General features: G+C 39.5%; 1 protein-coding gene across 3 annotated transcripts in view; it reads left to right on the top strand.

The window, feature by feature from the left end:
• Window positions 1-18,141, top strand: part of Cep126 (centrosomal protein 126) — a 60,155-nt gene that overhangs the window by 15,576 nt on the left and 26,438 nt on the right. For all 3 annotated transcript variants that reach the window (XM_026779378.1, XM_026779379.1, XM_005346787.2), the window contains exons 3-6: window positions 4,252-4,397; window positions 7,686-7,797; window positions 14,024-14,222; window positions 15,572-17,708. In XM_026779378.1, the coding sequence (XP_026635179.1) occupies window positions 4,252-4,397; window positions 7,686-7,797; window positions 14,024-14,222; window positions 15,572-17,708 (2,594 nt within the window). The remainder of the gene's footprint in view (window positions 1-4,251; window positions 4,398-7,685; window positions 7,798-14,023; window positions 14,223-15,571; window positions 17,709-18,141) is intronic.

Here is an 18,141-nt window from a genome sequence, read left to right as displayed (position 1 = left end):
TTTTTTTTGAGACAGTTTCTCTGTGTGTCTTTGGCAGTCCTGGAACTAGCTCTTTTAGACCTGGCTGGCCTCTAACTGAAACGCCTGCCTCTGCCTTCTGTGTGTTGGGTTTAAAGGTGTGTACTACCACTGCCCAGCTGATATCACAGTCTGAAGTACTGGCCAGATGGTGATAGCACATGCCTTTAATCCCAGCACTCAGGAGGCAGAGATGGGCAGAGCTTTGTGAGTTCGAGACCAGCCTGGTCTACAGAGCTAGTTCCAGGACAGCCAGAGCTGTTACTCTGAGAAACTGCCTCAAATAAAGAGAAAGGAAAAAAAAGAGAAAGGAAAAGAGAGAGAGAGTGGGGGAGGCAGTACTTTGTATTACATACATTGTTAATTCTGTCTGTTAATCAGAATGTGGGTGTTCTGTATTTGGGTGTTTTCTTCACCAGTTTGATTGTTTTTCTTTCCAATCAAGTGAAAAGTTACCCATTGAAAAATTAGGAATTTCAGTATAGATTTGGGAAATTGTAATTAATTTTGACCTTGACAAGGACAGGGCTAATAATGTAAAGCATATGCCTCTTTGTCATGTAGAAAACTCTGGGTATTTTCTTGATTTTGTCTCTTGCAGGCTGTTAGCACCATCATTTGTTATATCTTATTCTTGAAAAAGATTTCTTCCAATTGCATTTTAATTTGAAAGGGTGCTCTGTGCCTACTTCTTAATTTCTAATACCTCAAAATGTGGTTGAGTTTTAAAGTTAAGTATCATGTTTGAAGGCTGTAACTACCTACATCTGAAATAGAGTTTTGTCCAGGAGAAAGGAAGGCACACAAAAGGCAGCCTCTCCGATCCCACCCAGCACCTCTTGGGGCCCAGGTACTCTTAATGCTACTGCTTATTATGTTGCTACAGAAACTGTCGCCATGGCACATTATTAGTTCCTCGGAATACTTCCAGCAAATGATACTACACAATTGTAGACTCCTGGGAAAGAAAGCAAACAGCTTGGCATATGGTTGTCATTTAATGAGGTCGCTCACCTTGAGCCAAGGTGTTGTACGCATTTCATGAAGCAGAACTGCACACATTGAGCAGACCCTTCAAAAGTCACCAAGGCCAACTGTGTCTTCTGTGAAAAATGCCAAGCTTAGAGACAATAGAAACGACAACATGGTTTTCTACAGTCTAAACCCTGTAGAGGTGGGGAAACTTTCTTCCTACGTCCATCACCTGCCTCTTCATTCCCACTGCTTCTCTGAGTGCCTGACACATCACCAGATAGAAATCCTGCAACTCCTGACTGAGTAAGGGAAGAACTATAATGTAAAATTGCTATACTTAATTTTTCAGACTCTATGTTATGGCATGTCACAGAGCTCAAGAGGAAAAACACAGGCTTGCTGGCCACATTCTGTCAGCGCTTTAATTTGACACAACTTAGTACAGACTATATTCTATAGTCTTGAGAAGTGAAGTGTGAAATCCTTTTCTGGGCACATTTTCATATAGAGCACAGGACCACTATGGAGCAATATAAAGTAATAGAGATGATATTTTGCTTTTAGAATAATTTTATAATGCTAGCAAGGAGGATACCACCTCTTAGCTTCAGAAGCTCTCATTTCTCATTACTAAATTGGTTGTGTTTTCTCAGTTTAAATATTCAGGAGGAGGTCTGTCTTGTCTCTTTCTCTAGTTCTGAGCATTTGTTTGCCATTACTTCTGCCAGAGTACTTTCTTTCTCCAAAATTTTCATGACTGTCCAGATTAAATGTCATGTCTCCAGAGAGAAAAGAAATGTGACCTTCTAAACACTGTTTGTTTTAATCCAAGTACCGCATAGACGTAATGGGTGTGAGTTATCATATTTAAATAGACAAAGAAGTAAAGAACACAAGCATGGTGGCACATGCCTGTAATTCTGGCATTCATTAGACAAAGGCAGATAGATCACTATGAGTTCTAAACTAGCCTGGTCACACAGCAAGTTCCAGACCACCAGGGTACATAGTGAGAACCTGTCTCCAACAGCAAAAACAAATGAAGTAAAAGTAGTAGATAATTTATTTGTATTAAATATTTATCCCCCAACTCCAGTAAGTAACATGGTAAAAAAAAAAATCAGTTCGTACTTATTATATGAATCATTTGCTGGTCTATAACAAGCCCCCTCAAACTTGGTAACCTAAAACAGTGTATTCTGATTGTCTGTGTTGACTGATGTAGCTGCTTGATTTTCCCGTGGAAGTCTCATGCTGTTGCACTCAGATTTCATCTGTGATTCTCCTCAAGTTTTATCTGTGGTGATCTTATGGTCCTGCTGAACTTGACATTCATTATGCTTCTTTAGTCACATGCTTTGTGCTTGCTTGATTCACCAATATTGCTGAAAGCAGCCCAGATAGTTCTCTGACTGTAGCTGTTTCTTCCTTTAGCTAGCTAACTTGGGCTGTGTCTCCACGAGGTGTTCTCAAGGTCATCAGTAATAATATTTGCATCCTGGCATTTCCTAAAGTGAGCATTCTCAAATGTAAGTTAAGTGTTGCAAGACATCCAGTGTAGCCCAGGAAGTCACATAGCATCACTGTCATGTGTCATAGTATGACATAGGAGAGTGACAGGACCAGACTCGTTAATGAGGAGCTACATAATCAGAGTGGAGAACGGATAGAACCTGTAAGCTTTGAGCCCCACTGACTAATAATCTATAAATATAGACAAGCCTTCCTTTGGAGTTCTTTCATCTGTATTTTGTAGTTTTTGGTATATGTCATTTTTGCCTCTTTGGTTGAGTTTTATCCCTAAAATATGTATGTATTTGGGGGGGTGTACATGCATGCTTAAATGCACATGCATACTCATGCATGCTATTGTAAATGAAAATGCAATGTGTTTTTTCTGGATTGTTCATTATATAATGATGTACATAGAAATGCATTTTATTTTGTCTGTTGGTTTTATATATCTTCTGAATTTATATATTAGTATCAGCTTTATGTAGAATTTTTAGAGTTTTATGTACATCAGATCATGTTACCTGCAAACAGGTAATTTTATTTTTACAATGTGGATGCCTTGTATTTTTCTTATTTTTCTAAGCTCTCTGGCTAGTAATGCAATGCTGTACTTAATGAAGCTGTGAAACTAGGTCCTTGAAATCGTTTAGGGAGATCAGACTCTCTTCCCTTCCTGTGGTGCTGCACCCCACATACTACCTCTTGAAAGCCCAATGTTCTGTTCCTGGTGCTGCAGCTCTCTAGATGACCAGTTCCATAGACAAGGTGGGCCCACAATAGTGGTCCACAGTGGCCTAGAACAGGAAGGACCTTAAAGAGTTCACCTAGCTGTCCCCAAGTTCATACACGACAAAGCAGTGCCTTTGGGTGCTTTCCTGCCAGTGTCAGGTTTGCACTGTAGCCTTACTTTTTAATCAGACATTTCTTGAGTGATACAAACATATTTTGCAAGAACAAAATTAACTGTTTAAGGCAGTACAACTAAAACAGAGAAAATAGAAAGTGCGTAAAGTTAAGAACACTGGGGATGTGGGCCAGACAGGATGACTCAGTAGCTAAAGATGCTGGCCTGACAAGCCTGGCACCTGAGTGTGACCCCAGGACTCCTTATAGAGGGAGGGAGAAAAACCAGCGCCTCAAAGTTGGCCTCTGCCCTCCACAAGTTGCTAGAGCACATGCACCACACCACAATAATAATAATAATAATAATAATAATAATAATAATAATAATAAATACCTTTTCAAACTGGACACTACAGGGCACATGTTTGTAACTTTGTCTACTGAACAGTTCTTGGTATTTACAAAACCAACATTTTTATAAAAATTGTATTTTTAGCCAAGTTAAGATTTATATGACTTCCAGTTTTAAGCTTTTGCTGTAAAAGGTAGAAAAGTCATTTCCTTGACTTTCCCATAATTTACAATGCTGCTTCTTTTTCACCAGTGAATACCAGAAGCAGCATGGCTCTTAGGAAAGGCTTTTTACCCCAGCAAGGTATGGGATGTTGGGCCTTACTGAAGAACTTTCTCTTCATTCAAAAGATCTGAATGGTGGTCTGAAATAACCATTTGCCAAGGATATTTTCATTCTTAGCCAGTGGCCTGTTAAAATCAGAAATTGTTGTCTCTAAGTAAAATGAAAACTGTTATTTCACAAGTTGTGCTGTTCTCACATCATTCACTCTGTTTGTTCAGAGCTTCATGTCTGTCTCTCCTGTTCCCGTCACATCCTAAATCTAGAGCTTTTGAAGAGAAGCGCAAAGAGCAAGAAGAAAGAGAATATCAAATTAGAGAGCGCATCCTGCAACAGAGGAAACAGAAGTTTGAAGAAGTTACTGAAAAATTCCAGCGTGCCCATGTTCCTCTCTCTCAGAGAAAGAAAGCAGGTACCTATCATTTCTGAAACAATTCTGAAACAAAAATGAAAGTTGTAATTAAATTTAAATCAAGCAAACAATAAAATTACAGATTTAAAAAAAAATTTAAGTCGAAATCAAAACCACAACAGCTTTGTGTGCTGTTTGAGTAGCAGGCACTTTAAGCAAATGAAAAACAGGAATGTGACTTAAATTGAATTTGGAGAATACTGTGTTGGCTGCATTGGTAAGCCCTCTTTTCACTCGCGAGTTTCTTTCAACGTCACGCTAGTTCACAGTGTTTTGTCTTCTTAAAATCAATTTTTTCTTTCAAGTAACTTAACAGAAAATTTAGCTATTGGGTTCAGGAAATTAGTGTCACATTTATTCTGGTATTTTATTTGTAGTTCACTTCAAATTCTTATTTGAACGATTGGCAAAACACAACATCTACAAAGTAATAGAATCCAATGATATAAGGCCTGTAACCAATCAAGAATTGAAGGATATATAACTGGACAAGGAGCTGGCTTCGTGTATAAAGCACTTGTGAAGCATGAGTCCTGGAGTCTGCGTCCCCAGAACCATGTAAAGTGAGGCAGCTGTGACCACAGCCTGTACTCCAGCACTAAGGAAGCACAGACAGGGGATCCCTGGAGCAAGCTGCTAGCTAGTCTTGATGAGCTTTTGGTTCAATTGAGAGACCCTATCTGAATGAACCAAGTGGAGAGTAATTGAAACAGACACTCAGTGCCAACCTGCGGCCTTCACACACATCTACACATACATGCATTCCACACATGTGAGCTTGTGTATACACAGCACATACATTTCAAAAAGGAATTTAAGTATGACTGTGATTAGTGCTTTCATATCAGATCCACATTTTTGGACCTTAAACAGCAAGACAGAACTAAAATATGTCAAGACTTACAGAAAGAGAGCTGGCAGTACCATCATCTACCCAGCCATCGTGTACTATACTGTGTTATACTCTGTCCCCAGCTATACTGAGCTACAGAAATATGAAACTGTATTGCTAAAAATATGAAACTGTATGCTAAAGATCACAACTTATTTTGGATAAGAATTTAAATAGTATCATTGGTACAATAATTGATGTGATAGCAGAATGTGTGAAAACACAGGAAAGAGCATTAGCTTATGTCAGGACACGAAGTCATTGTTTCTAGAACAATGACATGCATGACTCTTGAATTAGTATCTTGACAGGCAAAGAGAAATACAAAGGGTAGCCAGAGAGAAGGAACAGTTCATACAAGTGAACTGTGTCTTTCGTGTATCAGAAGCATAAGTTGGGGGATAAGAAGAGAAGAATATTAACTTGAAACTAGAAATAAGTTGGAGCCAACTCCTGAAGAACTTTGTATGTCATACTAGAAAGTTCATCTTTATCCAAAATGCCATTTTTGAACTGGAAAGCAAGCCATTTCTCTATTGGTAAGGGATCTTAGTGTAAAGAGGTGCTGCAAGGAACACTGACACCATCAAAAGATACCAAAACATGGTAGAGTTTTCTTTTTCTCTCATAGGTTAGGTCCTGAGGTCAGGGTCAAGAGCTGCTTCCATGGTTGTACAGACTTCTGCTGTCTTTCAGCTAACTACTTTCTACAGCTTGCTTCTATCTTTACTCTGTGGATATGGTAGCTGCTAGATCATCAGCCGTAAGATTGGATAGATAGAAAAAGAAGACAGAAAGGTTATGCCGTTTAAATTTCCTTAGAGGCCTCCCTTTATATAATTTAACCTATCTAGCTCCATTTGTAAGGGAAACTGAAACTTGTTCAATATTGGATATGTTTCTACTCATAACAATATGAACTCCTTTACTAAGAAGAGGAAATGAATATTAGAGAGCCCTCCCATAGTAAGGTCTCTTTGTTAGAAGGGTAACTCTAGTGACAACATGGAATGTGGATGGAAGTAGCAACATCCTGAAGTTAAAGGCTAGGAGGAGACTAGCTCTGGGAAGAGGTGTTATGTTCCTCACTCGAGCAGTAACTGTATAGACAGAAGAGGTAATCTTCTCAGATAACACAGTCAATAGGATCACTAAGTGTAGGAGTAGATAAGCTACAAGGAGAACTTGGCAAAGAGCATCACACATAATACTCTTTAATAAATGACAGTATTTTACTAGCATGAATTTGTTCTATGTCATAAATTTTACCTTGATATTTTATACATGTATATAATATATTCATATTCACCCTGTTACCCTCTCATATGTCTAGAGCTCAAGTCTGAACTAACCCTGTGTAATTGTCAGTGACTTCGCTTAAACACCTTGGAGAAAACTACAGACTATAGAATGGTAAAGTGTTAGGTTTGTACAAAGAGTTGGACCTAGAAAAATCATCTCTTCTATCCCCAGGCTTTGAATTATATATAGAATTTGATGACTAGAACATAATATTTCCATATTTAAGGGCTGCAAGAGGCAGCATTCCTAAGAAACAGCTGTGTTTCTACCTGAATGACAGTGAGGGGAACATTAGAAGGAAAGGAGAGAAATATGTTGCATGCCTAAGTGCACATTGGAAGGCTTTCGAAGTGGATGCGTACAGAAAACAAGATAAGAGGTCTAAAGAGCTGTGAAGGGTTAGTGTCCATGTAGCATATGGTCGTGAGGACATCACTTGCCTTCTTCATATACCTTGGCTTCCTCAGTTGTAAAATTCAAATAGCATGCCTTTAATCCCAGAGATTAAAGAGACAGGAGGCAGAGACAGGAGGGTCTTTGTGAGTTCAAGGCCAGCCTGGTTTACAGAGCTAGTTCCAGGACAGTCTCCAAAGCTATAGAGAAATCCCCATCTCGAACAACCAAAACAAAATAATAATAATAATAATAGTAATAATAATAATAATAATTCAAATAGCACCTGTGCTATAGCCAGGATGAACATACTTACAAAGTGATTAAAATAAGCTCTGTAGCAGTAAATGCCCAAAGTCAATTGATTTTTTTTTCATTTTATTCAGAGAAATATGTAAAACTTTGTCATAAAAGTTTGAGACCATGATATCAAATATAGAAGAGTTTATATATCAGAAAAGCCTACACACCTACACATTTTTCAAATTAACTTCTTTCCAAATAAATATCATCATAAAATTAATAATGAAGATCTCAAAGTAACAATTTCTTTTTTAGGACTAACATATCAAAGTTTAAGTTTTAATTCTATTGTAAATATATTATACAAGAACTTTGAAATACTTTATCGGCCAGTTATCTATCAATAAACCATTGGTGATAAAAAATGATTCCTTATTATGTTTTTTCTATTTGCTTAGTTTTTCACAATCCAGTCCCTCCATTGGATGAGGCACTTAAACAAATTCAAGAATCCAACTTAAAATCAGAAGTAAACATTCCTCTTTACCAAAGACCAGCAACAAATTGGCGGTAAGTAATTTATTACTGTTTTAATATTATTAGACTTATCACTTTATATGTAATAACCATATGGCCTTCTGCTTGATGAATTTGTGGTCTTTTTCATTGGTTACTTCTCTCTTTGAGGGGGTGGTGGCGTGGTTCAAGATAGGGTTTCTCTGTGTAGCGCTGGCTGTCCTGGAACTCACCCTGTAGACCAGGCTGGCCTCGAACTCACAGAGATCCACCTGCCTCTGCTTCCCAAGCACTGGGGTTAAAGGCGTGTGCCATCACTGCCAAGATCATTAGTTACTTTTTTTTTAAGATTTATTTTTTTATTATGTACAGTGTTCAGCCTCCATGTATGCCTGTAGGCCAGAAGAGGGCACCAGATCTCATTACAGATGGTTGTGAGCCACCATGTGGTTGTGGGAATTGAACTCAGGACCTCTGGAAGAGCAGTCAGTGCTCTTAACCTCTGAGCCATCTCTCCAGCCCCACTTCTTATCTCTGTTTTAGAATTTGTTCTTTTTACAAGTTAAGAATTAAGTCAATTGTAATTTGCTGTCTTATAGTCACTAATAATACAAATACTGTCAATAGTGAATAATTTTATATGAAAAAATATCAAAACTATTTTAATATATTGATGTTTATTGTTGTCTTTATTGATACAAATTTAGTTTTAAAAGGTAATTTTGTGGTTGCAGTGATTTTTTTTCTCACTCATAATTTTTTGTTGTCATTATCTTAATAAAAACTGCAATATTTGTAGTTTCTTTCCATAGTTGCATAAGTAAATCATATAAAAGCAATAGCATGGACTTGCCAGTCATTATGCTTCCTCCAATAAATGTCTTTTCCATTTTTCCCAATATTTTTGATGTTCCTATGTGCAGAGAACTAGATGGAGCATTGGAAATCAATGTGGAGTAGACTGTTGAAATATAATCCCTAGAGGCTAGAGAGGTAGCTCAGTGTTAAGAGCGCTGACTTCCCTTCCAAAGGATTTTCTAACTATACATACATAGATATCTTGCCTCGCATATGTAAGGCCTGGGATTGATCCCTAGAACTCCCAAAAATGCATAGAATTACATCAAATGAACAGTAATAATCAGACATTTACTTGCATGAAGTTATTAATAATTCAGGCTATAAATTGTTTTAATAGTATACCTTTACAGAACATTATTCTGTTCTTAGAATTCTTCTGGTCAATAATTCTCTTGATTAGAGCTAAAAACAAATAATTCCATCCTTTCAGTATTCATTAGAATCTGGGAAAGTACTAGACTCTCTGCTTAAAGAATCACACTAAAAAAAGGAATGCTTCAGCCAAACTCTAAAAAAAACATGAGTTAACCAGGACAAGTGGTGAATGGCACTGCAGACAGAATTCTGAGCACATGCCAAGTTCACAAGTGACAAAGTGGTGCTCATGTCAAATCAGCTGGTGCTAGAGCTCAGCATGCACCAGACCCTGGGCTTGACCCTCGCCCTACAGAAAGAAGAGGAGAAAGGTGAAAGAGGCAGAGATAGGCAAGAAACAAAGAGAACTCATATTTTGAGGTTATAATGGAAGTGCATGCCTGTAATCCCAGAGCTCATAATATGGAATCAAGAACATCAAGACTTGATAGCCTACTTCAGCTACAAGAGACCCTATCCAAAACAACAACAATAATAATAATAACAGGTGAATCAGAGAACACAAATTAAGAGCTTAACTAGAGAAGAGATTAGAAAGTGAGATGCATCTGTGTGTTAAGAAATATAAGCTTTGAGGCAATCAAGATGGCTTAGAAGGTAAATGCACTCACCACCAAGCTTGACAATGTGCATGTGATCCCCAGGATCCATGTGGTCAAAGGAGAGAAACAACTATGTCCTCTGACTTCTGCATGTGGTCTGTGGCATATGTGTAAGGAGGCTAGTCATCAGAGGCAAGCACTTCACATCTTGAGTAACCCATTTCTGTTAATGTGTGTAGCACCACAAGGTGGTGGCTTACCAGGAAAGATTCAGCATGTCTGACCTGGTGGCTGGATCCATGGCATCTGACTCAGAAAAGAGAGGCATGGCGATTGCCTCACTTCTTCCCAGCATTCTGTTCTGTTTACTCTGCCTACCTAATTTTCTGCCCTATCAAAGGGCCAAGGCACTTTATTAACCAATGAAATCAACTTAAAACAGAAGAAGTTTAAGATTTTCTTTAAACTGTCAGGACAACTTCAGTTCTTTGGAAGCAAACAAATATGCTATCATTTTAGCAGATGGGTAAATAATAAATATTATGTATTGTCATTGTGAGAAATAACCTACATTCTCTATCAGAATACCTGGTTTTCATAATATACTTTTGGCTGTGACATTATGATACTCATGTGTGTGTATGTATGTATGTGTGTGTGTAAGTATGTATGTATATATATATATATGCGTGTGTGTGTGTGTCTTTATTTGAAAAGCCAATATGTATAGTCTATGAGAGAAGATACCATGATTAATTAATAAAAATTGGACTTCTCTCCCTAAATAACTAACAGTGTTAAATATTATATATTAAGTATACAATGTGATAAATGCCATATAATATGAAATTTTAGACTATTAATGATCACTTATTGGTTTTATGGAAATAAGTTTCTTTCAAATGTTTTTACAAAGATTAATAAGCTATTGTCATGTTACAAATACATTTCAGTGGAATATAAACCTAAAGTAGTTAAGAAATAAAATATCACGAAACAGTTCCAAAGAAGCAGAGGATAGCAGTACTTGTGCTAGGGACTGAGAAGCCCTTTGCACAAGCCCTACCATTAGCCACAGCCTCAGCCCAAAAGGTGGCTCTAACATAGAATGCTAATTGTAAATAAAAATAAAAAATTAGAATCTAAAAGGAAAATTTGTTTAGAAAAGTGAGGGCTAATTCTTAAGCCTCAATAAAAAAAAAATTGGCGAATAGGATTTTAGGAATATAGAAACCCCTTTAGGAAGTAATGAGATATAAAAAATATTAATAAGGTATTAACTTTTAAACTATAAGAAATAACCAGCCTTTCATCACAATTGAGTTCTTAGCACAAAGCTAATCGGCTTGGTATATCTGGTGGATGGAGAGAAGAAGAGGGCATAGCTCTCCTGCATTAAACTCTCTGGAACAGATTGATTTTTGTTAGACAGCTATCTCCAATATCCATGTATTTGTCATGAGGTAGTCCATTCTAAACCACCCACTACCCAGAGACGTCTGCATATGCTCTTCACACTAGTGGTTTAAACTAGATTTTCCAGCCGATACCCATGCAGCAGACTTTTGAAAGGAGAGAACACGTGAGCTCGAGTCAGCTGGGTACCTGTTTCACTCAGTCAGTGTGACCAATGGAAGATCAAGCATCTACCCCAAAGGATAAAATCAATCAAAGGCCTACAGGTAGCCCAGTAATAGAGTGTTTTAAATCTTAATCAGGTTCTTTCTACTTGCCTGTCCAAATACTTTCCCACCTATGCAGATCCATTCCTGCCTGTCCAGCTCTCTCCAATCCTGATCCCTACTTACCTGGTCAGCTGTCTTCTTCACGGGCCCCATTGCTACCCCATCCTCCCCAAATTCTTCCTGACTACCCTGGTGTTTGCCCCACCCACCAGGCCTGTGTCCATCTATCTGTTCCCTCCACTCTTCCAAAGACCTTTCTACCCGCCCCGTTACTATCCTATCCTATCAGATATCTCCCTCACCCTCCAGCCCCAGCTACTTCTAGTTTTTCTAGCAGTTTCCCTAGTCTGCCAGCTCCTATTCCTTCTGGGCTACCTGTCCTTCAGCCTCACCAATCCCAGAGTTCTCCCACCATTCCTGATCCTGACTCACGGAATAGGTTGTTTTATAAAACTTTCAGACCCAAACATTTGCTTGCGACGCAGCCCTCTACCCCAGCAACTCTAAGGCCTGCCCTGATCCGCCGTTCTCTTCCAGCTCGACTGGTTCTTTCCCCAACCCCCTTGGAAGCTCTCCCTGTTTTGAAGCCTTCCAGTTTATCTAGTCATCCAGTGCCACCAGCCCCACCCCTCCCTTGTATCACTCCTTTGCCTGAACATTCTGCTGGGTTTGATGCTTGTCAGTCAGTTCAGAAATCTGTTCCACAAGGCATAACACTGTCAAATCAGCCTCGGGCCTCTGTAGACCATCTGCCTGCCTTGGTTCTCCCCCACCCACCCCCATGTCCTTCTCCACCCTCCACTTTGCCCTCATCGCCTTCTGCTTCCACATCCCCGTCACCTTTGGTATTACCCTCATCCCCTTCTGCTTCCACATCCCCGTCACCTTTGGTAGTAGTTTCTTCCTCTTCTGCTTCCACATCCCCGTCACCTTTGGTAGTAGTTTCTTCCTCTTCGTCCAGACTTTCTTCTCCTCCTCCCTCCCCTCCCTTACCTAGTCCATCCGTCCCTCTTTTACCCTCTCCTTTGCGTTCACCATCTTCTCCGTGTTTGCCTCCAACTTATCTAGCTTTTCCTTCTCCAGAGTCTCCTTCTCCCTCTTCTTTTATGATTTCTTCTTCCTTTCCTCCCACGTTCCACTCTATCCCCATTTCTGCCTCCCCATCTCCCTTTACTCCTATTCGTCCCTTCAATCCTCCTCACTGGAGGAAGAAAGTAGAGAAGAGGAAAGAAGAAGGTGGAGTAGAGAAGAAAAAGTTGAGAGACGACAACTTTAAAGGTAAATAAATTGAGTTTATTAGACATTTTGTAGAGTTAGTTCTATTTTGTTTGGGAAGGGTAACTAAAGGGGAACAATTACATAAGAGTAGAAAAGTATGGAAACTGCCGGGCAACAGTGGTGCACACCTTTAATCCCAGCATTGGGGAGGCAGAGGCAAGGGAATCTCTGTGAGTTCAAGGCCAGCCTGGTCTACTGAGTGAGTTCCAGGAAAGGCTCCAGAGCTACACAGAGAAACCCTGTATCCAGAAAGAAAGAAAGAAAGAAAGAAAGAGAGAGAGAGAGAGAGAGAGAGAGAGAGAGAGAGAGAGAGGTATAAAAACAAAAATAAATAGAAACATGCCCTCACTGCCTCACTGTTTAGGAATATATACTAAATATCTTCTCACTTGCCATGGTCTCCTGGTCATGACACAGGAATAATTAGGAATGTAGTCATCACTGATCTTGTTGATTCTGGTCTGTCTAAATAAAGACATATATGGGTATTGGAGATAGTAATGTCACATGTGGCAATATGCCACCTTCTAAAACGTTTCTTTATCCTGACTTAATTGGAACTAATTTAACTGAGCTGGTAATAAATGCCCCTCAGTCAGCTGTATTCTTCATCACCCACTTGTCCTTGAAGGAACTAAGTTTTTTTTCTGTGTATTACTGAAATGTAGCAAGCGCTCAGCTTCCAGACAGTACAACATTGTTAAAATATATATGTGTATAGAAATATAGTCCTAATTGAACACACTAAAAATAAACTCCATTGAAGACACTCTTTTTTCTAGGATTAAAAAATATGTTTATATGGGGCTGGAGAGATGGCTTAGGGGTTAAGAGCACTGGCTGCTCTTCCAGAGGACCCAGGTTCAATTCCCATCACTCACATGACAGTTAACTGTGTCTCCAGTTCCATGGCCTCATACCTCTGTGTATATACATGCAGGCAAAACCCCAATGTTCATTAAATAAGTAAATAAATTTTTTAAAAATATGCTTATATTTCTGATTATATTCCTGAAACAAACTGAAAAGAAAGGTTTATATTCTTGGTTGCATAAGAGCCACACTCCCTTGACTAGTTCTACAGGGAGGACATTCATACTTTCCCTGACAACGCAGCGTTCATAATTTCCACCTGCTTGAGTCTCAGCCCACTCTTCTAGGGATGTAGGAATTGTTACTGGTCATGACATAACTAAGGACTAAAGCTAATAAATATTATCTATATAAACACATGAGAAATGAGAAGTGACAACACAGGCACAGTATCTCTGTCCCTGACCGAGTGATAAAGAATGGGCTTTAGTAACGGAAGTCCTGGGTGAATAGGCATCCCTATGTGAAGCTCCTCTGTGTCTGCACTTTTCCCTCACACTCATTTTATTCAAATTCCCCTTTTAATATGTCTCTGGATTTCTCCAATATCCTTGTATGTAATTATCTAGACATGTGCACATAGTATACAACTGTGTCGTTTATATACTTATAGAAATAAGTTCATTTCAGTTAAATGTACTAAATCTTCTCATATCTGTTTCACAGAGCTATAGATTCTGCCTTGCCTTCAGCGTTGTCTAAAAATGATTACAAACATCAAAAATACCTCGTACGCAGAATTAACCATGATAAAGAAATTACGGAAAACAACATAGCAAGCCTAGCTACTAACAAAAATGTATTCCAGCTTAAACTGGAGGAGACTCAGAAACGCCTAGAGAACCAACATTTAAGCAGTTTGCAAGTATGAATGATAACTATGTTACTGGTGCTATAATTTTAGTCATAATTCTGTTGTGCCTCACAGTGTTCTCCACACAGCTAACAGAGGCTGTAAGAATGCTGCCTGCGGTGAGTGAGCACAGCCTCATCACAGATGCTGAAGGAACACCTGGGATTTCCCTGGCCTGTTCCCAGGGCTCTTTCTGCTCTTCTTCTTTTTCCACCTATTTAAAAAACATAGGATGTATGAGTGTTATTTTATAACAAATATAAAAGCTGTTTGAAAGTAGTATAGTGTAATAGAAGTATTATTGTTAGAGATTATATTCAAGAAAGCAACCTAAGCTTACGATGTACAAGCTACTGAGCCATCTCTGCAGCCCCTAAAACCAGTAGTTCTTGAACCTAAATTCACATGCTTCTATAGAAATTGTACGATAAGTATAAGACTACTACATGGATCTCATGTGGGAAATGAACCAGTGGAGCCCAGACATAGATTTTTGTTGGTATTTTGTTTGGATACAGGATCTAATTTAGACCAGGTCAGCCTCAAACTTACTATGTAACCAATACTGTCCTTGAACTTCTGATCCTCACTGCCATATTTATTTTATGAAATGCTTTGTCTCTTACATACAACCAGAGTTGAAGACCTTACTCCAGACCCTTATAAAAAAGATATAATTCCTGCCAACAGAAAGTTCATGTTAGTGTCACATAACATATTTTCTTTTTTAAAATTCTCTTTATTTTTTGGGACTTTCCTAGTGCATATAATGTATTTGGATCTAATCCTACAATTTCCCCCTATTCATAACCACCAGCATGTGGTGTTGGTGTTTTGTTTTTCAAGCCCACTGAGTCGACTTAGTGCTGCCTGTCCAGGCATGTGTGTAGAACTACCTGCTGGATCATGGTATCCTCCCCAGGACCATACTCAATCTCAACATGAAAGGGAAGGGGTTCAGAGCTCATGGTGATGGTGGCTGCTGTGTCACAGAACCATCAAGAGTTTCCTTGAAGGCCAATGAGAGTTTCAGGAAGAGAATCTAATTTATAAACAAGTGTTTTCGGAATTAATTTAGTGTTATGAAACTTGAAGAAACTCCCTAACCTAAATGGAATAGCAATTATTTCTAAGCTATCATGGTGGCCAGAATAATTGAGCATTTCCTTTGGGAGTTGAAATGAAAGGAAGCACACTTTTTATGGCTTTGTTACTTTCTTTTTACCATGAGGTCTGCTTCAGGGGTGTAGCTTATACCTGTACTGTTTATAGTCACATTATTTTCTGTGTCTAGGAGAACTGAACCTAGTAACAATTGGGTGAGTCTACAACATAAAACGGTCTTCTTTTTTCCCCCTCAGAAATTCTGTGATGAAGTTAATCAGATAACCAATTCTGAAACTCTCTCAAGTGTAGACAGCCTTGAAGCTGCAGAGCGGGAAGAGATCTACTTAACACTTAGCATGGCTCCTTCCACATCAAGCCAGCAGAGTTCTGTTCCCCTCAAGTCGGCGAATCTACAGTCAGCTCATCTAAACTGCTTTGATGAAGACAATCTGTCATTCTCTAAAACTCAGCATATAAACAATTGGCTTACAAACTTAGATGCTCAGAATACTCAGCCTGTTGCATCCTTTTCAGATATGTTCAGTAAATCTAGTGTTCTGCCCTCGTGGGAATGTTTGGCTAATAAAGAACAGAATCCACCTACTTTGAGCAGAGCCGTGGAGAGAAGCACAGGAACTGCTAATGACTCAGTACTCTTGGTGTGCAGTCCTTCCGTAGTTGCTCTGGACAAAAAAGGAGGAAACCCCTCCGAAAGTCACACTGTGAGGACAAGTGATCCCGCTGATGGAGCTCTCCAGAGGGAGAGGCCGTCAGGTGCCGAGAGCCCAACATTTAAAGTCAGTAGAGCCTGGACTACTCCAGAATCTCTGACCCAGGAAGCAGCTTCATTTTCCATCCAAGAGAAACTGTCTGAGTTAAGTCAAGAAAATAGAACTGCTTCCCTTCCTATTTCGTCTGTCCCTGCGTTGTCGCCCAGTTCACAGTCAGGTGGCCCTTTATCAGAGAACAACACGTGCGTGAAAGAAATCAATCCCGTGCAGTGTTCTGATAAGTTATATGAAATGAAAGATGTGAAATGTGAAAAGATAAACTATTTTAACTGTAATAAAGAAAAGTTGTCTCTATTTTCAGAAAATTTTCAGGCCACCTACGCACCTCAAAATTCTAATTCAAAAGATAGGAAACAAAAAGCAAGTGGGCCATCAGCACCACTGTGTAACGTAACCCCTGACTGTGACTTGCCTGACCAGCACGGCCTGAAGCCTAGCATCCATGAACAAAATGGGGTGAGGCTGCCTAAGAGCATATTAAAGAAAGAATCCAGATACGAGCATGGTTATCTCAAGGCATTAGTTATAAATCAGGGTTTTAAGTTTAGACATCAAATGGCAGAAGCTATTAGAGATAGTATTGAATTAACAAGACAGAAAGGGAAAGGTACAGGAACCCCAAAGACTATTAAAAAGCTGCGGTGGCTTGATGAAAGTGGCAACACAGAGAACTGTGCAGATGACAGCCACCCAGTGAGGAGCAGGGCAGGGACGGCTCCACAGTGGTTACAGTATTGTCACACCAGCAGTGGCACCCGCAGCCTAACATCTGCTCCTGATTGCCCTGCACATTCTGCTGGTGGAAAGAAGGCCACGGATGATGGTGTCTCCGAAAATGTTGCTGATCTAGGAGGGTGTGCCGTGGACAGTGTGCCCTTGAACTCTTCTATACCTTCAGGCTATAGCTTTGCTAAACAAGCCTGGTCAGCCTGCAAAAGAGAAGAGAACAAAGCCCCTGTCCATGCTGGTCCTATACCTGCTGGTGACGCTAAGACTCCAAAGTCTAAGGCTCCAAGGGGAGCAAAGGTGACTAGAAGAATGGGATCTGCAAAGGTCCAGACAGGCCTTGTCCATGTGAACAGAAAAGCCACTGTCAGCCAGCCACCATCTTCAAACAAAGCCAACACGCTGGCACAAACTCAGGGGAAACGAATTATACCTCATCCTCCGCCTAAACCACCAACAAATATTAAAAGTAGTAAAACTGTGCAAGTGTCCCCATGTCATTTAGACACACCTGAACACTCCCAAAACACCATGACACAGAACTGTTTAAGTTCATGTGTGCTTCCAACAGAGTGCCGTTTGAACCAGTGGACTCAGGAAAGTCGCCTCCCGTTTTCAGATGCCTGTTCTGACCTACTCACTGTGACCCCAGCTCTGCCATCTCCTTACTCTCCGGAGTGCCAAACCGCAGCAAAAGGAAACCATTCAAATGGCTCTCGCACAGGTTTCCAGCAAGACGGGACAGTATATTGTACCCAAAAAAGTCCTGTCTGTGAAGAGAGCTACCAGTCATTAGTTCCTAGAAGCACCGAAGAAGAATCAATTTTCTCATGGGGAAGAAGGAACCATGGGTGCCAAAATGAGAGAGCCACTGGTAAGGATAAAATGTATACCTTCTTCAGAGTCATGTGACATTTTCCATATTGGGTATGGCAGTGTATACTGTATAGTGAGTTATAGTATGAAGAAAACTTAGCTATCCATACTATAACTTGCTCTAGTAGCTGGAGTTCTTCAGAGAATTACCTAACCTGTACTCAATTAAAATCGGAAACTTTTGCTCGCTCTCTTTTTCTATAACCTCCCTTGATGTTTAAAAAGAATAGACAATGAATAGCATCTGATCCTTATTCCTGGTGATTCTGTCATTGCCGTTGTAATTAGATTTCTGTCACATGAGCACCATGGGAAAACAGCATTGTTTATTTAAATAGATTATGTCACAACTTACTTGTCGAAGACCCTTCGACAAAAATACCACTTACTAGGGTAGGGAAATGGGGATTAGAAAAATAGTAAAGAGAACA

This window comes from Microtus ochrogaster, chromosome 5, assembly GCF_000317375.1.
Source record: "Microtus ochrogaster isolate Prairie Vole_2 chromosome 5, MicOch1.0, whole genome shotgun sequence".
In the NCBI taxonomy this organism is placed as follows: domain Eukaryota; kingdom Metazoa; phylum Chordata; class Mammalia; order Rodentia; family Cricetidae; genus Microtus; species Microtus ochrogaster.
This window is presented reverse-complemented; position numbering and strand designations above follow the sequence as displayed.